The sequence below is a fragment of the Porites lutea genome, chromosome 12 (genome assembly GCF_958299795.1).
Source record: "Porites lutea chromosome 12, jaPorLute2.1, whole genome shotgun sequence".
In the NCBI taxonomy this organism is placed as follows: domain Eukaryota; kingdom Metazoa; phylum Cnidaria; class Anthozoa; order Scleractinia; family Poritidae; genus Porites; species Porites lutea.
The window spans coordinates 16,983,229-17,003,098 of NC_133212.1; the positions used below are offsets into that span (position 1 = coordinate 16,983,229).

Below are 19,870 nucleotides of genomic sequence, written 5' to 3' on the forward strand. Positions count from 1 at the left end.
GTTTATTTCACCTTTGGTCAACAATGCTTTGATCTGCACAGGAAAGCTATATATAGTATAGGAGTGAAAAAAAAAAAAAAGTCTTTAGCAAGGTCAACATATCAATTTTGTCAACGACCTTGTCTTTTTTGGTTGAAGGGAAGAGTTTATAATATTATTAAGAACAAAACAAGCCTAGACACAAATCACCAAAATGGCACATCTGAGGCTATTTTGAGTAATAGTCTGGGAGCATATGTCAAGAAATAAAGTTCCGTGGGATTTTTGTGAAAAAAGCAAGCCACCTATATATCTAGATGTGTTACGGGGACTCTAAGGGACATAAAAAAATGTTGTCGGCAATTTTGTAACTTGCACCGATGCCCACTGGGGTGGATTTAAAATGTGACGTTTATCTTCTTCCATGGAAACGAGGCTGGGACCTAAAGTACATGAAAACAATCTTAAATGACAACAGATTGCTACCAGAATTATTCATATAAGACATAATGATTTATCTGACTTGAAAACGTATCTGTTGAGCAATTAAACTGATCACCTGACCATTATAGCACGGAAACGAGACTGGGAGTCAAAATGTCGCACAACGTTTTTGGAAGCTAGTGGAAACTTACGAGATTTCCCCAAATCTACAAAATATGTAATTTTGACATTCTCAGTAGGACTTAAACTGCTCAGAATAGACTTATTGGTAAAAATTTAGAGGATAAATATCATGTGACGTGAAATATAACCACAGATACCCAAGCTCACGAGTGGGAATCGTTGTTGCATAACAGAAATATTATAAGGTTTATGGGAGTTTTCGCGAGTCCCCTTAACACATCTAGATAGGTGGCTTGCTTTTTCCACAAAATTCCCACGGAATTACAGATGCTCCCAGACTATAATTTTGGTATCAAGGTGTCAGTTTCTAAGGGTCATCAGAAGAAGATTTAAAGTTTGTATACCAAATACCTCGTCTTTTCGCTATCATTTCTCCTTTATCTTCACCTGGCGAGGTATAGAAGACTGAAATCGAAAGTCGAAGGTTGCTTAACTCCGACTCAGAATGATAGTTGTTTGCTTTATCTGTTCTTCGTCGGTGCTGCAAACGATAGAAACAACAGCCACAAACAGAATCGCTTAGAATTCTTATTAATATTCGTTATGTATTTCACCCAGTGTTAAGACTTTGATCCCCATAAAACGTGCAAAACGTGTAAGAATGCATCATTTGATTGCACTTAAACTTCATTAACTCTCGTTTGTTTGATGCAACGTGATCGTTTATTTCACCTTTGGTCAAAAATGTTTTGATCTGCACAGGAAAACTATATAACATAAGAGTGCAAAAAATAGTCTTTGGCAAGGTCAACATATCAATTCTGTCAACGACCTTGCCTTTTTTGGTTGAAGAGAACAAAACAAGCCTGGACACAAACCACCAAAATGGCACGTCTGAGGCTATTTTGAGTAATTTTGGTATCAAGTTGTTGGTTTCCAAGGGTCATTAGAGGAACTGATTTAAAGTTTGTATACCAAATACCTCGTCTTTTCGCTATCATTTTTCCTTTATCTTCACCGCGCGAGGTATAGAAGACTGAAATCGAAAGTCGAAGGTTGCTTAACTCCGGCTCAGAATGATTTTTGTTTGCTTTATCTGTTTACTGTCGGTGCTGCAAACGATGGAAACAACAGCCACAACGCAAAAACAGAATCGCTTAGATTCGACAATGTCTTCTTGCAACATCAACAACTACAACAGCTTCTACGCGGGTCATAACAAGAAGCTCGAAAACACGATCATCGAAATGAAAAGAAAATTGGACGCGATTGAACAGGAGCTTAAGAATTTAACTAAGAAGGTAGAACCAACAAAAATAGGTAAGTTGCATGGTTTGCTGGTTTCATTAATTGATTTCAGACCTGATTTAGTACTGGTTATCATTTGGGCCACCTGGGTACAATTTTTTTTTCAATTCTCTACTTTATCGTCGTGTCATTAAGGATGAGTATTTTTCACAAAGGTTGTATCGACTTCGGATTGGACAAATTTGACGGGAAGATCATCACAAAGAAATTGTCTGATCAAAAACACAGTCAAGTTCCTTTTCATGCTTAATTATTAATATTTGTTATGTATTTCACCCAGTGTTAAGACTTTGATCCCGATAAAACGTGCAAAACTTGTAAAAATGCAGCATTTGATTGCACTTAGTTCATTAACTCTCGTTTGTTTCAAGCAAAATGATCGTTTATTTCACCTTTGTTTGCCAATATAGTACCGATAAAAACGCCAATTATAAAGCTTTTATTGTAAATGCGAACTTGGTTTCCCCTGTTGATTACAGGGCACAATAAAAAAAGTAATCAATGTAACATTAGACGGGGCGGTCAAAGCAAATTACTCGAAGCTCAAACCCATCAGCAATACAGCAATAATCACCTGATAAACTTACACGAAGCAAGTTCGCTTGTTAACTTGACAACGTCTGTTCCTTCAGTATGATAACCAAAACTCACTGAATTAAGGCTAAAACGGAAAAATAATACTCAAGTCCTTGTAATTTCGAAAAGACTCAACTTCCCCTAGGACGACCGAACAGATACAAATTTTATAGCGCCGCTTAGAATACATTTCTGGATATCTAAAAGTACTCTGGAAAGCCTAAAAAGTGTTTTCAATGTGTTTAGTAGGAAACCATCGTTGGGTGCCCCTGTGTGTATACAACCGTGTCTAAAAACATTGTCTTAGTGTCAGATATTTCCGACCGTGAATTGATAGTACTGTAGGTTGAAGTAAGTCGTTGTTTGTTCGAAGAAAACTAAGATGTCTGGTTTACTTATGTCCCACGGGGAAAAATAATGTCACCTATGTCAAGTCGCGTTAGTTTAAAGACGGTTTTGCTTTCTAGACTTTTTCTTTCAATAGGGACTTTACAGACTTTAAGATCCAACAACGCGACGGCGACAAGAACGTCGCTTAAAAAGTGAATTTGCGTTCTTTCAGTCTTTATAGCGATTACTCTTATCCACTTACTTTGTCAATTGTAGGCGAACCCTCCTGAAGCTGAATTTCAAGGGGCCATATTCAAGCTCAGAAAGAGAAATAAAATTTCGCCGTTGATTATTTACGTCCTCCATAAAACGCGAAATTAGGCATTTTCACGTCGTAGTCGTGCAAAAACGGGAAAGAAATGTACAAAAAAGTGTAATGCACGTGCGAAGTTGTTGTTTTGCTAATCAAACCTATTGTTTTTTTTTCTTGTTGTCGTCTGCGCTGTTGGATCTTAAAGTCCTTATTGTCACGATACACAAACATGAAAGTATTTACAGTCAAAAAGGAACCGCTGAAGGAAAATGCTTTCAATATATATTCTGAAATGTGTTCAAAATGCGAGAAATTAGCCGAGAACGAGAGGTTTTGGATAAAATTTGGACAGTTTTTCGCAGAGACATCGAAAAGCTAATATCATAAAATTTCGCCCTAGAGTCCATACTGAAATTTACGGTGTTTTCAAATTTCCATCGGGAAGTGTAAAATGTAGCTGGACCTGAAAGTAAGCATCTTTAAACCGAAGAACTGATGCAAAGTGTTTGTACCCGACGAACTTAATGGACGCAAACTGGAACACTTTAACTGGGGTCTGTTTCCGAGTTTTATAGTCGACAACCATACAAATCCTTTACAGTCAATTTGCAAATTTGTTTACCTTAAAACCGAAACGGATAAAACCTGCAAGGTACGTATAACGTACTGTATAAATGCAGATTCACTTAGTTTAACAAAAATACTAATGGAGTTGATGCGAAGTAGGCGAACTCTAATGCCTCTAGAACAGTTTTTTTTCGATTTTCGATCTTTTCTCAATCATTTCTTTGTAATGGAAATTGCATTGATATTTTTGCGATCTGGTTCCCAGAGGCCGCGATCCTTTTGGTCAGCAACGGGGATCGAGACCTCTGGGATAATCCGTTTGCCGACAACAGGATTCTTGTTGTCGTCCCAACTGTACAGGCGGAACCAATAAGAGCAACGAGAAGAAAGAAACTAAAGATTATTATGAGGCGATTCTGTTTTTGCTTCGGCAAGTTAGGACAATACTATTGAACCCTGAGACAAGGGAACTTTTTTTGAAGCTGACACTCTCAGGAAAGGGATAAGTGGCCGCTAAAGGTTGTCCACTCAATAGAGGTTCTGTTTTAGGTGAATTTACTGACAATTTTGTCCACCCCAGTAATTAGCCCTTAACCCCTAAATAAAAGAAGGGGGGCAACTTAATAGAAATTCAAGTGAACAAATAGATCCAGGTCATTATCAGGACAAAAAGACACGAGAAAGTCCATAAAGCGACTTTGTAAAGGATGCAAAACTGTAGAACCACATGTGTTCTCAATATTTTACCAGGAACAGACTTTTTGCAAAGATTCACTGCAGCTTGTTACAATATTATGACCAAAACATTGTATTGCTTCAGAAGATAATCATACTTTCCCACTGGAAGGGTCTACTGCACAACTTCTAGTTTCAAATCAAGGTTAGGCTCAATACTTTTGTCAGAAATATTTACTTCAGATTCATTAAACCCCAGTAATCTCCATGGGGTTAGAATGAATATTTGCCTGAACCACACATTCACCATCAGTGGATTGATCATTGATGATACACTTAGGTACAACATAAAAAACAAAACACTTAGGAAGCCGAAGAATTTTCCCATGTTTTTGTGTAAACATGGGAAGTTTACGAAAGTAAAATCACTGATGACTGATCTAAAAAGAGCCATATAGGAAAAAGAATTTGGAAATATCAACATATTAAATACATTCTCCAAGGGTTTAGCAAACTTTTATTTCTTCAATGATATTTTCCATTGACACAGTCAAACATTGAAAGACATAGGTGCAACATTTTTCAAGTTTTAGACTTTTAGCCATAAATACCACCTACTTTTCCTTGGCTAAAATTTTGTTACAGTTACCTTAAGGAGGACCAACCTACAATTATTGGGTTTATATTAATACAAGCACATTGTTGTATTTCAAAGTTTTACTGAATCTTGGCGACATCGCCTCCTGAAAACAAATCCAAGAGAAAAATATGTATATAAAATAAGTAACAAACATATTGGTAGAAAAGATTAGTAATGAAAGAATTGAGGGAAAAGAAGGGAAGCCAAAGGGCCTTTATACTGTTAACAGCATACCTGCATAAATGGCTGGATGAAAAAATTAAAAAATTAACTTAACACTTTTTTAGGACTTTAAAATGCCCTAACTATCTAAATAACTATGCAAAAATTTAATAATTGTAAGATCTTTAAGGTTCATACATTTATCAGTGAAAAAGGAAAGTGCAGCATGTGTACAATCCCATCAACCTGAACTTTCACTGGACTGAAAATACTAATTCACTTGAAAAATAATCAACTCAGTGTCAACTCCACAGTATGTTTAATAACACTTCTCTTTTAAAAACTAAACGACTGGAAGTATATATTTTTAAACATGCAGTGCCAAATTCTGCTATGATTAATCATTTTTCATTTAAACAAGAAGAATTCGGTAAACAAAATCCTGGAAAAGGAAAATAACAAACCAACTCAGTCTTCTTTATTTCCACGTTTCTCAAGTCTTTGCCAAACGTCGGCGGATTTGATTGAGCTTTGCTTTATCTTGTGTGCCTTGTTGCTGAAGCCGTTCGATATCGCTTACATTTAGGTAGGATAAGAAAAAAATTCCCTTGAAGGCTAGACTTGAGATTGGCGTTTACGAGCAAAATGTTTGATTTACCACGCTCAATAACAACTTGAAAGCCCCTTCGGCGCTTCTTTCCCTCCACTTTTGTTTACCTTTTGACTTCTGGGTCTACTGCTCATGCTCAGATGGGCAGCCAATGAAAAATCGAGTTGAAACGAATTATCCCAGAGGTCCCCGTTGCCCTTCCGCTGGACAAAGCAACGCGAACTCTGGGAACGAGATTGATATTTTCTAAAAGTCGCCTCTCACTGCGCACGTCGATTCGAACTTTCCGGCGATAATGATTTAGGCATTGGCTGTAACATCAACAAAAGAGGAAATTCTTTCACTCGGACCATCTGATGAGTCTTAAGCTAGAAAAAATACAAAATGATCTTCCGTCTGAAAACAAATACAAATAATGTCGGTCTGTGTCGGTAGTCGGTTAATATTTTTCCTGTCCTAGTCGGTAATTTTTTTCTTGTTTGGTCGGTACTCAGTCGCCGTTTGCCGCCAGTCGGTTAACCCCATTCACACCCTCTTCTATATATGAATCGTTTGACAACTTATTTTAAAGTTAGCTAACCATTTTCTTGCAAATGTTGTAAAACGTGTTTCGCCTCCAACAGAGCATGAGCTCCGCTTAAGTGAGGGTCTGGATGGGGTTAACTGGCAACTGACAAATAGCAAAAATACTAACTGACAACTGACAAATAGCCTAAAATTTAACTGACAACTGACATTTGCCTTGGGTTTTACTGACAACGGACAAAGGACCTGATTGTCCCTTATTTTCTACAAAACCTGTTTTTAGGGACTGTGCAATAATTATCAGGAGGGGTGGGGGGGGGGCTGAAAAACTAGAGGGGGGGCATTACATAAAATTGCTGCCAAGATGGGGGGGTGGCTCAAAGTAAAATCAGTCATTTGACGGAGGGGGGACCTTAAGTTTTATTCGAAATGTAAATAAAATTAAACGCAATAAAAGATTCTCAATACAGGCGTCATGATAGACTGAAACAAATATCAATACGAACAGCTGATAAACGATTATTGAAAATATTCCATTAAAATGAAAAGCAAATTCACAACTGATCAATTTTAACCTGTCTTCTAATTAACTGAGCTGATCCTATGTAAAGCAAATATCATGAACGTGTTTTTCAGCTTCCCCCATAAAACAATGGGAATCAAACAGATCTCGTAGACAAGCTTTGTCGGTTTTAGATGTGAATAAAAGTAATGTTTCTTCATCGACTGAATCGATTTGCTGAATTCCATATATATCTGGCTCATAACAAAGTTCATCAGGCACTCCTCTCAAGGATGTAAATATAATGCAAGCTCTTTTTCGTCTGTTATTTGAAGCGTTCAATCTCCTGTTCTTTGATTTTTTTTATCTGCTCCTTTCTCTTTCTGGCTTCAGAAGTTTTAGCTTTTGAGCCAATGTGGTAAGCACCCCGGTACTTAGCAAATGCTTTGTCTAAATCTTGGGTGGGGGGGGGGGGGGGGTGCGAAGTTATCTTAAACATAACAGAGAGGGGTTAGAACTAATTTTTTTTGGTTTGGAGGGGGATACTGTCTAAGTTTTTGCTAGATAACTCTACTTTTTCAGTCCCCCCCCCCTCCTGATAATTATTGCACAGTCCCTTAAGGTCTTAACTAGCATTGTTCCACTCTTTTCATCAGACAATGTGACTCAAATGTGCGTTTTTATGGGTAATCTTAGCAGCAAGACGCTTAAGTGTCATTATTCGTTAATGATTTACTGTAAAACCCATGTATGTCATGTACCATCTGTTGTAAATGACCTATGTTCTCAAATTTACACTCCTCTAAGTACGCGCCAGCATACGATGGCTGCTAATGAGGGCGTTGCAAAAGTAATTGCAAGTTTTTACCGAGATGATTTAGGTATAGTCTTTCTTGGTCTTTCTTACTATTTTCGTCCAAGTATTATACCTGCAAACTTTTTCTGGGTTTTCACCTTGTCATCACCAGGGTTTCTAGAAACGTTCCGGCTACTTCCGCAGATTTCCGACGACTTTCCGAAGACTTCCGAACGTTACCGAAAATGTCCGCAAATGTTCCGAAGACGTTTGAGCACTTTCAAAGTTATTTTAGGGACGACAACTTTAGCGTGCTTTAATTTCGTTAGAACTTTTCGAAGTTATTTTAAAGACGACAATTTTAGCGTGCTTTAATTTCGTTAGAACACAAAAAAGTACACCATCAAAGTCATCATTTAACGCCTTTTTGGATTGGATTTTCATTACTTATCATTTTTTAAAAAAACACTTAATCCGGATTTGTGAGTCAGGCGTGAGAAATTGTCCTTGATACGTGAGATCGATGTCTTTAGACTCTTTAGTCCACCGGCGTGAGACTCATGCTTAATGCGTGAGAGTTGCCAGGTATACAATATTCTGAAAGTATAAATTTTGATGGACTTAATGCTTGGAAATGTTGGACTCTGGCCAGCAAATTCACAGGACGAAAAATCAAGTATCCGTAAACTTAAACATGGTGGAAACACGTGACTCCGTTGCGGAAACACAGCGGCAAACGCGTGTTTCCGTTAGCGGATACATTACGGTTTCTCATGTTTCCGTCGCTGCGTTTTCAACGGAACAGGAACACTTTTTTACATGTTTCCGACAGATTGCCGTTTCAGGAATCACGTATTTCCGCAATCGTTAACGTGTGCTTATGTTGCGGAAACGCGATATTCCGTACCGGAAACCTGTTGTTTCGTTCGTTCTACTGGCGGAAACGTGAAGATACGGTCCGGCAACCTGACTTGTTTTTCTGTGTTTCCGTCTGTTTCCGTTACTACGTAAATACGTCCAAAAAGTTTCATATTTGCCGAAACCAGGTTTTCCAATGACAATTTTTCTTTATTCTTACATGAAATTAACCTTTGAGTATTTTTCCTGGTTAACTTACATGCAATGAAGACTTGTTCATTAAATAAGTCAGACAAATATATAGACCACCATAAACCTGAAATCCATCTGTGTTGCATTTAAAATTTTATTCATTTCCTGCACATAGACTCGTACTAACAATGCTTATTTATGGTCCTATCTCATACGCAGAAGTTGCAAGGTGAACACAATTGTAGCGTGCTTAGAGGGTATAAAATAAGTGCAAAGATTCAAATGCACAAATTACATCAACAAAAAATGAATGGCTAAACTTTGACATAATACAAGTACTGTTTTTTGAGGTAAATTAATTGTATACTTCACAAATTGAAAACCTAGCCTTTTTTCAACATACTAACAAATTTAACAGACACTAATTAATGTAGTCTTGAATTCAAGTGCAGCTTATGGCTAGTGATAGTTTTACAGCCTATAATATTTCAGCAAAGTGGAATATGATTTGTCTGGTGAATGTCCTGAGTAGGACTCTTGTTGACAGCGACTGACGTTTTATCAACAAGGTGATCATCAATTTCATGGTCATTGTCAAAACATCAGTTCCTGTTTGATCATTTTCCACTTTCTTATTTCAAATGAATCCTAGCCTTAAACCATTCGAATTTCTCAAAAAACATCACTTGCCCGTCCGGCAAGTTAAGAACAGAATTCACTAGCCCGATAGCAAAATCCACTAGCCCTGGGCTATTGGACACTGCTTTCTTTGCACGCTGTGTATGTCACGAGGATACTGGTGTTTTAAGTCACTTCTATTCTCAAGTCATTACTTAGTGCTCGATCGCTGGATATTGGCCAAGCTCTGTTTTGTGAGGCCAATTAAGTTCCATGATCTTGCTTGCTTTGAGAGAACCTTCCGCACCAAAATTGCATACCAAGGTGATCTGACTGATGAAAAACAAAACAAAGTGCTTTTAAGCGAAAAATTTGACAGAGGCTATTCCCCAGGCAATCAGGGGGAGGAAAAACCTTTTTGCAGTAAGAAAACTACACGTAGTAAATGAATAATATATAACCACAAATGCACATGTATACAGTTGCGTTTCATAGTAATATGTTCAGGATGTTATGTTCCCTGCACAATAAGACTGTGGACCAAGGGTTTAATGCAAACAGAGGCTTTCTATAATGCATCAGTCAATTCCAGCTGCGGCAAGCCCCCCCCCCCCCCCCCCCCACAGACACTGAGCGCAAAAATGCGGCGCTTTTCTCTACTAGTGGGCTGTAACATATAGCCTAGTAGTAGCTCAACCAATCAGAACGCAGCATTAATAATAGACCACTAGTTGGATTTTACTAATGCAAGATATTCACTGATTGAGTAGCTAATCAGAGCGCGCGAAAAACACTATCCACTGTTTTAGTTGCACACTAAAAACAACTAATATATAGATTTAGCCAGGGCTAAAAGCGAAGCTCCCATTAATAAATTTGTAATTTCAATCAAACAATAAACTTTTATTCCACAAATCAGTCCACTTTAGAGCACATTCATGTGACTTTTGTTTTGAGGGATAAAGGCTAAGTGATTTGAGAGAAAAATAATTTGCTAACAGTCCAAGAGTGCACCAAACCTTACATCGAGTTGACGGCCTTATGTACACCCAAAAAATAGCAATCATCTACGATCGCATTTAACGTCCATAATGGCTCTTGACCACAGTACATTAGGCCTGGAAAACAAATACTTGGAAAGCAAATCCGGCAGAATTTTTTCCGTTTGACAAGTCTGCTTTACAAAATCTTGCTAACAAATCTGGGGGCGTGTAAACCAACCTTTTTGTACTATGAGGCGCTGTTTTTATCATACAGACCTCAGACAGAATGCAGTATTTCACAGTTTTGAAATATAAATTACACTCATTCAATATTCAGGACGATCGAAGCACGCGTGGGCTTTTAGCGAAACCGCTAAAAAAATTTCTAAAATCACCTATATAACGGCCAGCCAGTTGCAAGCTGTGGAGTGTTTGAATGAACATTAATAGAATTGCACTTCAACATAATAAAGAATTTATTGTGTTTTTTTTATTTAATGGTTTTATAACACAAGCGTTTAAAACGCGCGACGTTTTGAGTACTCCCGCAACTGAAAACATTAACGGCAAATTGCAAGAGAGACTACTAACAATCAATAAAAGAAATATAATTCGGTGAAACATTTACACTGTAACAGAGACAACAATTTTCATTCACGAAGACAATTACGTATTAAAGTGTCTCTAAGAATCCTGAGTCTTTATGGTTAAAGCCTAAGTTTATGTTTTAAAGCCGGCTTCCTGGTGTTTGTTGTTTTCAAAGATGAACTCGAGGCGAGAAAATTGCTCAAAGCTTTCTTTCTACAGCCAAAATAAAAACGCAACGTTTTTTTCTTTCTATTTGCGGTGAGAAAATATCGACTAAAGACTTTTTAAGGTTCTGCAAGCTTAAATCAAACTTCATACTATAGGTAAGATGATTATCTCAAATCTTAATTCAAACATGCATAAACTATAGCCTCATAAACTGCGCTCGGCTTCATGAAATTAGATATATGAAAAAAACAAACACAAATACAATAATTACTCAGGCAGCTCCTGGAAGCTACATCGCTTCAGACTTTTCAATCAAGCAAGGTGAAAAACGAAAACGAATCGATGCCATCCGAAATCGGATTTCCGACCTTGACAGGCGACGTATTTCTCAACCAAAAACCCAATAGACTGAATAGACAAACTAGCCATGAATAACAGAAGACTGTTGATAGTAGCTGAATTTCATTTCGTACATCCAGTAGAACAAGACAGTTAAAAACATCACAAGTTGACACAAAACTCTGTCAGCTTCAGCTGTCACAGTAAACAAGTTTCAAGATGCTGCATAAATTTTCCTCATGAACTCACCTGTCAAATTTTGACCAATCAGAGCATAAAAATTGGACGTAGAGCGTGACCAACGCGTTCACGGACAACTAAAAACAACAACTGGCAAAGCGATCATGTAAGAACGAGATCTTGACAAACAATCAAGACAAGAAATATAATACGAAGAAACATTTAAAGGTCAACAATTTTTATTCCCGAAGACGTGTTTTGAGAGTAAAGCTGAGTCACGAACAGATTTAAATTAAGCCTTAAGTTTTAAGCCGCCTTCGCCGTGTTTGCTATTTTTCAAGATGAACTCCAGGCAAGAATATCGCTCGAAGTTTTCTTTAACAAACAATAGGATAACTAAACTATTTTTCAGAACTTTTTCTTCTAGTCGCGGTCAGAAAACGTCTAAAGACTTTTTAAGTTCTTTACTAGATCAGATAAATTGATTCAAACCTTAGTAATGTGGGTAAAATGACGGCATAAACATGAAAAAAGAAAACACATAAAAAGCAATAAAATTACTCAAGCTTACCGGTCGAGATACAGCACGGAAACCCATCAAGTAAGGCCAGAATCGCTTAAGATTTTTCGCAAGGTCCAGCAAGGCGAAGCAAGCTTACTAAGAGTAGCTTATTTTTGAAAACGATGATTCCCGATTTCTTTTTGTCGTGCGGCGGATTTCTCAACCACAACCCAGTAAACAAGCCAGCCAAGAATAACAAAAAAATGTTGATAGCTGCTGTATTTCATTTTGTAGATCCAGTGCAAAAAGACAGGTAAAAACATCAAGAGATGACTCAACACTCTGTCAGCTTCAGCTATCAGTGAACAAGTCGCAGATGCTGCATAAATTTTCCACTTGAATCCTCTTAGCTAGCGCGCCTGTTAATTCTTACTCTATGCCTTTCTCTTCTTCTCTTTCCCGTTGCTTTTCACTTACAAGCAAATAGTTTGAATCCAATCCGCTATTGTTTGTTGCCATAACAATTTCTTCGAAACAGTTTACTAGAAACTGAGTTCCCCGGACAAAATCCTTATGCAATGAGGTAGTTCCGTTGAAGTAAACATGTTTTTGAACGCGACGACAGCCACGTCATTTCTTGCGCGATGTCCCGCCAATTTGTCCCGCCACGAAACAGGTGGGTTGCGCAAATGCATCGCGCGGTTATAACATACTCCTCCCGCGGACGGGCTGACACCTGATTCCCTTCCCTCCCCCGCAAAGAGTGTACGGGCGTACGCTACGTCATAACCAAATTTTCTCGGATGGATGGTTTACCAAATTTTACCAAATTTTTATTATATGTAGGGCAAAACGACTGGTCTTTCATCTGAGCCCGCGAGATGGTTATGTGATAATTGTCAGCGGATGTCTGATTTTGACAGCTGTCAATCTAATTGTACTCATACAGATGGCTTACAAAACTGAAAGGCTAGTCAAGTTGTGCAAGATCTATTGTGACATTTGACATCGGCTTACATGAAATGTGTGTACGGACGGGCGGGCGTACGCTACGTCATAACCAAATTTTCTCGGATGGATAGTTTACCAAATTTTGTTACCCATGGTGCTCCGCTGCGCGCGCTTTGCGCGCGGGAGCTCCGCTATTACAGCTTTCACGCTGGACCCAATTAAGCTCGAGAAAGTAATCATAGAAATGAAAACAAAACTGGAAGCGATTGAACAAGGGCTAAAAACTTTCTCCAAGGAAGAAGGAAAAAGGTTGGTTGGTGGTTGCAGTTCAGTTTTGAATGCCGTCACTTCTTTAAAATATAAATAATTGCTAGACTACTGAGTGGTTTGAATTTCCGCATAAACTTCAGTCAATAAGAAAAGGGAGAAGAGTGTAAAGACGCAGTTGTAAGCTGTGAATCCCTTTTAATGGGTGATTACAAAATATGAGAACCCATAACTACAAGCATAAATATTAGGCCACGTAAAATTACATACTGACACGCGGAGTCGCAAAGATATCTTGTTGTACCCTGATTATGAACCTTATTTTTTTCATTTGCGGACTGTTACCCATCGTCGATCCTCCTCATAGATCCAGTGCATCAGAATTCATTTTCTTCAAAAATAATGATAAATATTCTTTACTCATTCAAAGTTCCAGATCCTGTCGCCTTCTTCCCCCTTAATGCTGCGTACGGAACCAAGGAGATTAACAACCGAGCGGTAAAAGGGATTCTGGGTGCGGTTACTCTTGCTCCAGGGCCCGATGGAAGACCTAACTACTCTTATCAATTTTCCGGAAGCTCCAACAGCTACATCGAGTTTCCCAACAGGATTGGAGGACCTTTGGACGTGCGTTTTTCGATGACCATGCTGTGCTGGGTGTACTTTGATGGCCAAGATGGACCTCTGTTCAACTACAGGACTAGTGGAAGCTGGGGTGTTCACCTGTGGGTTGTCAATGGAAAACTCTTTGTCCGTTTCACAAAACGAGGTTATTCGTTTACCACCAATTTGATACACACCAGTCTCGCGGGTGGATGGAAGTTTGTTGGCGCATCTTACGACCGTTGTTCTGGCGAAGCCAAACTGTGGGTCAATGGAGCTGTGGTTCAGACGTTAAACATTGGAGCGGGCCTTGAACTAGCCACTCAAGATAGCATCAGAATGGGAGTGAAGAGTGGTGATAGGCGGTACTTCAAAGGCAGAATTGCTCAGATGCGGATCTACAACAGAGCTTTGAGTCAGGAGCAAATTCAAGCAATACAGAAGCTTGTCGCAGGTAATGAAAAAAATAGAAAAAAATAAAAACAGTAAATTTGAATGTTCGTTGCAATGTGAAAAATAGAAGTGCATAAGTCGGCAGTCATTCTCTCATCAATCGGTATTGAATATTTTCGCTATAGAATGATCCTACCCTGAGTTCCAATAGCACTTCGACTTAAAGAACTTTTTGAAAATAGCTTGTATTCAAAAGGTACCGAACAGTTCAGTTTTTACACACACAGATCTTGCGAGCACTCGCCTAAATCATGATATTATAGATTCCTGACTGCATTTTAGACTCCAAAGTCCATTATAAGCTAACCTTGTTTGCTTTTATATTTCCTTTTCAGCATGATCCTGGAGAGAAGCGTCAAGTCCGAGAAAATTGAAGCCAATATTAAACATGGAGCATTTTCTGCCAGTTGCTTTAAAATTTCGTGGGTTTTATTTTTGTGAAGGGAAAATAAAGAGTAATTGTACATGTAGGGCTTGTGAAGTTGTTATCCTTATTGACGTCGAAAGTCTCGCATCATGCAAGAACTGTTAAAAAGTATTAAAACGGCAGGGGCTTGGGGGCAGGAATAGATAGGCCGCCCTTGAGGGGATCGATAATTGGTTCTAATGAACGGCAGTTCAGGTCCGGTAAAGTTGAAGGAAAGCGACTTCAAATTTGAATACCATCAGCCATGCTGATTATTTTGCTGAATAATAACCTGCCTTTGAAAGGAAAAAAAAACAAGCAGAAATTTTTCCGTAAGTTTTAGCAAGTGTACTTCATGCCACGCTAAAGTTTATAAAACTGCTTTATCCTACGGTTTAAATACGGTTATAAGGCGACTTGCACCTGTAACCCTAACCCAATATTCATCATTCAGATGGGCCCCTTATCCACTCCCAATGATGTCATACCCGCTATGAAGCGAATTAACCAGCCTTACTACTCAAAAATTGTCGAAACAGTGACAAACTCTCCAATCTATGTACACAATGAAAACAATAACAACAACAATCAATCCACTGTACAAACCAAGACTGTCTTGGATCGCCTTCCATTCAACCCAGTTCCGGAAATTTCGGTTGGTACATCAAATTGGAACAGACCATTTCGGTGAAAATTGTTGTACCCAGTACCGCTCTTTTGTATTCTGCTTACAAGGACAATAACCAAACGCGAGGTGGTTTGGTTCGGGGCTGTGCAACCGAAATGCACCGTTCCATTGGCCACGTGGAATGTCCAAAATTTTAAACCGTTGAATTGTAGCGCCCTGGTATTACCTTACATGGCGCGACAGAGGGCTCGAACGCCTCCGCCTTATAGGCTTTGTATAGACGCCAATTTTTTTTTCGATGAGGAGGGGAGAGGGGCCGTCTGTACACAGGCTACCGCCTTATAATGATCGTCAAGAAAGGAATTAAGGGGCTTTGAAAAAAGAGGTATTACCAGATATCACAGAGGCTGTGTATATGCTGACGTCACTAACTCGGCAGACTTCTCAAAGTTGAGAGCAACACCCTTACTAAGCCTTTAACGTTAGCGAGGATCTTTTCTCCTCATCGATGCGCATGAATCCGCCAACACTTTGATTGACAATAAAAGGCGAAATAAGAGTAGTTGTAGGACTTATCTTGCATTGTGTAAGCGCCTTGGCTCAAGCACACATTAGGCAGTTCTTCGTCCAGTTTTCGGGCTACGAGAGATTTTTTTGTTGCGTTTTTTTTTTCTCTTTCAAAAGAGAGTGCCATTTGCTTATCGGAAAAAGGGATATCTTCCATTCGAGGAAGTCATAAATACGTCATCACGTATGCAAGATGTCCGAAAAGCGAGCGAAGGTTCTGGCGAATCAGAGTTGTCTGATATGAGTGAAGGGCACAGTTAAGTCAGTGAAGAATATTATGAGGTTGAACAAATTGTTGATCGCCGTATTAATCCTGCAACACAAGCCTTTGAGTACCTTGTCCGTTTTAAGGGATACTCTGAATGTGACGATCTCTGGTTACCAGATTCTTCTTTCAATATGCCATTAAACTATGTGTCTGTATCTTCATCTGGTAGAAAGCGTAAGTGGCGTGCAAATATTGATGAATCTACATCTGAGCACTGCTCAGAATCTCCCAAACGCAAACTTAGGAAAACGTTTACCCAAAAACCTAGGTCCTCCAAAGATCATCAAAATGACTCAGAAAAAAAGAGGCCCAAATCTTTAGCTTCCCATGTAGGCATCACCTTTATTGCCGATCAAGATGTGTCATTCTGTGTTCAAGGAAAGGCTGGTGAAGTTGCAAAGCTTTTTGAAAAAGCCCCCGGTTTTGTTGTTCACGGGCAGATATATATTGCAGTCTAGAATTTTCCTAAAATTGTTCCTATTTCACAGCATGACGTCACCATTAGAAGTGGTACAAAAGATTGTTGTGATCCACTTACTATCCAATCTCTTCCTCCTCTCTCTGTGTACGAGCATGGCGCAAAAGCGACTTAAAATGGTGGAAAAGAAAGGTGGCAACTACTGTCTTAAATTTGCTTCCATAGGAAACTTCTCAAGAGAGAGTTTGCCCATTCTCCATAATTATTATGTATTGTTGAGAGATATAAGGAAAAAATTTAAAGAAGAAAAGGCGTTCCTGGAAAAATATTTTAAAAGTGGTATTAGTGAAAAGGGTAAAGAAACACTCGTTAATGCCATTCTATACAGGCGAACTGCCACTCCTGTCTTTTACTAGCACGACGCAATGGAATTAACCTATCCGTCGATCAAGTTACTTGCCTCACTGGAGAGCGGTATCTTACTGATAATGTGATAAACTAGTTAATGAATATTTTTGTTGAGGAAGGAAATACCCTTTCGGGTAAAACCACCTGTCTTGCCGTTGATTCTATTTTGCTTTGATGCAGTGAACGCATGATTGGTAGCTCCGTACGAAACTCTTGTTTTGACAAAAACGTCACACAGTTGACAACAATTCTTTTTCCAGCACATCTTAAAGAGAATTCTCATTGGGGTCATTGTAAAATTAACGTTCAAGCTAAATAAGTTTTTTTTTTTCTATGATGGTTTCCACATGAAGCCTCCTAAACAATTGGACGTCGTTGTCTAGGCTGTGTTAAGAACCCTATACTCGCTGTCTCAGACAGACATCTTCGATTTGCATGCTTGGGAACCTCTGCAGTTTAGGAGGTTTGGAATGACAGACCAACCATGTAGTGGAGATGGGTCATCGAAGTGCGGTGTTGCTGTATTGTTGGCAGCGAGGAGCTTCTTTCAGAGGGAAGCGCAGGTGTGGTCATACAGAGACACACGATACTACAGGCGTAAATTCTTACTGGAGATTGGATGGTCAAAAGTAGCATTCAGATACTGGTGATTCGGATTTCGCTCTAACACGGGCGTTTACATGAACTTTCAAGCAGAAGAAAAAGCATTTATGTCTAGGCAGTTTCATTTCCACCAGAAATAGAAGAAAGTGGGGGGTGGTGGGGGATTATAGCAATGTCGTGGACCTGGTTGTTCTAAAGGCGGTTTGCTGTAGCCCAGGGTTCATTATATTTGTCAACGTTTAGAGCATTTCTTTTGTCGGTGTAAGATGCAGATTAAGGTACACAATATTAAGATGAAATAAATCATTGAAAAAAGATAGTTTAAGGAGACCGCAGCCCAATTTTACCGTGAAAGCTTATAGTCTCTTGCCTTATTTTGCAGGTTTCGTTGCCTTAATTAAAACAACTTTCCTCTGTTGATCCAAAGGTAGATTTTTTTGTAGTTGGTTCTTATTTATAACGTCTGTTATGGACTTACTTACTGTGTGTTGACTTAATGTCGTTCCTATACCCTGTTCACACTTTTGTCAAAAAATAATTAGCGCTAGTGTAATTAAGAGCCTTAATAGGCCCGTCTCAAACGTTGTGCTACTGCCAGACTGAACTCAATTGTTTGAATTAAATTCGACTTCAGGACGTGCAAAACTGGCGTGTAGCACCAATTCATGAATTATAAATACATTAGAATACATTTTAAAAGTTCACCAAACCGCTTTTTTTTACATGTACTTCTTGTTTTCTTCAACAGCTATTTTATCCGACTGAGTTAAATTTGACACGACTGAAACCAGCCAGTTTAGCACGGCAGTTGCACGACGCTTGAAACAGTCTTTACCGAACATAGTGGCATGCAGTCCACTTTCGCGAAGCCATACAACATTGGAAACAGGGTCGGTCTTGAGTTACTGAAGAAAGGAATGGGTCCACCTTGAGATGCTTGTTTTAGGCTCGGTGCGTACAGTCCGTTTAGGGAGATTAAACTGTAGTGCTTCAAGTTGACTTAAACTTTTGATAACTCTTTTATCTAATGTCTTGACGGTTAGAAATACAGTTTACGGTGAAATTACCCATAACTAAATTGATTACATGCCACTGTAGTTTCACGGCAAAACTTTGGGCGGAAAACTATTTTCTTAACTTGTTATCATCGGAGTTTTGTTAATGAGAAAAAAAGCACGATGAAAACGAGATAAAACTAACAAGTAATTTGCATTTCATTCCTGAACGCTGTAAGGCCTAAGCCAAACGTCCACCTTTCATGAGACGAACCAAACTCTTATTAAGGTCGACTTAAATAACATTAAGATTGTCTCTTGAGTCAGCGGACATCGAACTTAGGACGCGTCGAACCAATCAACTGAATAAGACCAAAAAGCAATTTTAATAAATTTTGTCGCCCATCGAAGTTGAATATACATTGTCAGACAATTTTTTTATTAACTTGTTTAGTTTGTCGCATGTGAGGATTACCGTTTGTCCCGAAGACGATCTTCAGACGAGTGGACGGATAGAATGTGTTAGACGGTACAAATTCATTCAGACGAATAAAGGCTCAACTGAGCCAGACGTCGAACTTAATTAACTCACTAAATTTTGTTCACTCATGAAAAGTTCGAAGTATGGCCTAGGCCTATGATATTTATGACCTAATTAAAATTTATTTTCCCATCCCGTTCGTATTGTTTTAGGTTTTTTGTGGAAGCACCAACTGCAGAACAAACTTATCGGAGCGTAAAGGAAAGGTATCTTAAGGTTGCCAATAGCCACAATAAAGTGTTATCTGCATGTTCTTGGCAACTGCATTCTTTTCGTCCATCTTACATAATAGTTAAATACACAACTGTTAAAAAATTCTTGTTTAAATCAGTCGCGTTTTGGCGGAGCGCGAGTTCACCGTTGTCAAAACCTATTAAACAGTCTGATGTATTTTATTCAAGTTGGACTTAATAGAATTCACAATTCACAAAAGGTACATCTAGGGAAGGCTCAGTGACGTTCCTTTTTCATTACCATTGTAGTTGTTGTTATTCTTGGTTGACAAGCGAGAGATAAGGCTGTGTATTATCTATTTTTACCGTATATACTCGAATCAGCGCCGCAATTTCCAAGCAACCCTGCGGCGCTTATTTGAATACAGATATATTTTTTTTCTACTCGCTGGTAAACATGGAAAAGGCCGCTCTGCTGGCTGGAAGAATAGCCATCTAAGCTGCTGGGAGTGAGGAACAGATAAATTCTTTCCAGCAACACAGAAGAGCGCTTGAAAATGCCTGAAAAGAGTAAAAATTTTCGTTTTCTCTAGTTAACGGCTCATTTTCAG

At 38.8% G+C, this 19,870-nt stretch overlaps 1 protein-coding gene across 1 annotated transcript; it reads left to right on the plus strand.

Moving 5' to 3' along the window:
• The first annotated feature begins 1,509 nt into the window (after window positions 1-1,509).
• Window positions 1,510-14,707, plus strand: LOC140953591 (uncharacterized). Its single transcript, XM_073403005.1, has 3 exons — window positions 1,510-1,866; window positions 13,627-14,253; window positions 14,588-14,707. Exons 1-3 carry the CDS (start codon window positions 1,623-1,625, stop codon window positions 14,590-14,592), a joined length of 876 nt encoding a protein of 291 aa, XP_073259106.1. The 5' UTR covers window positions 1,510-1,622; the 3' UTR covers window positions 14,593-14,707.
• Window positions 14,708-19,870: the final 5,163 nt, after the last annotated feature.

Excerpts from the sequence above, each read along its gene's own strand:
- LOC140953591 (XM_073403005.1), top strand. The coding sequence starts at position 1,623 with ATGATTTTTGTTTGCTTTATCTGTTTACTGTCGGTGCTGCAAACGATG. Across the intron at positions 1,867-13,626 it reads GGTAGAACCAACAAAAATAG|TTCCAGATCCTGTCGCCTTC; the intron begins GTAAGTTGCATG and ends ACTCATTCAAAG.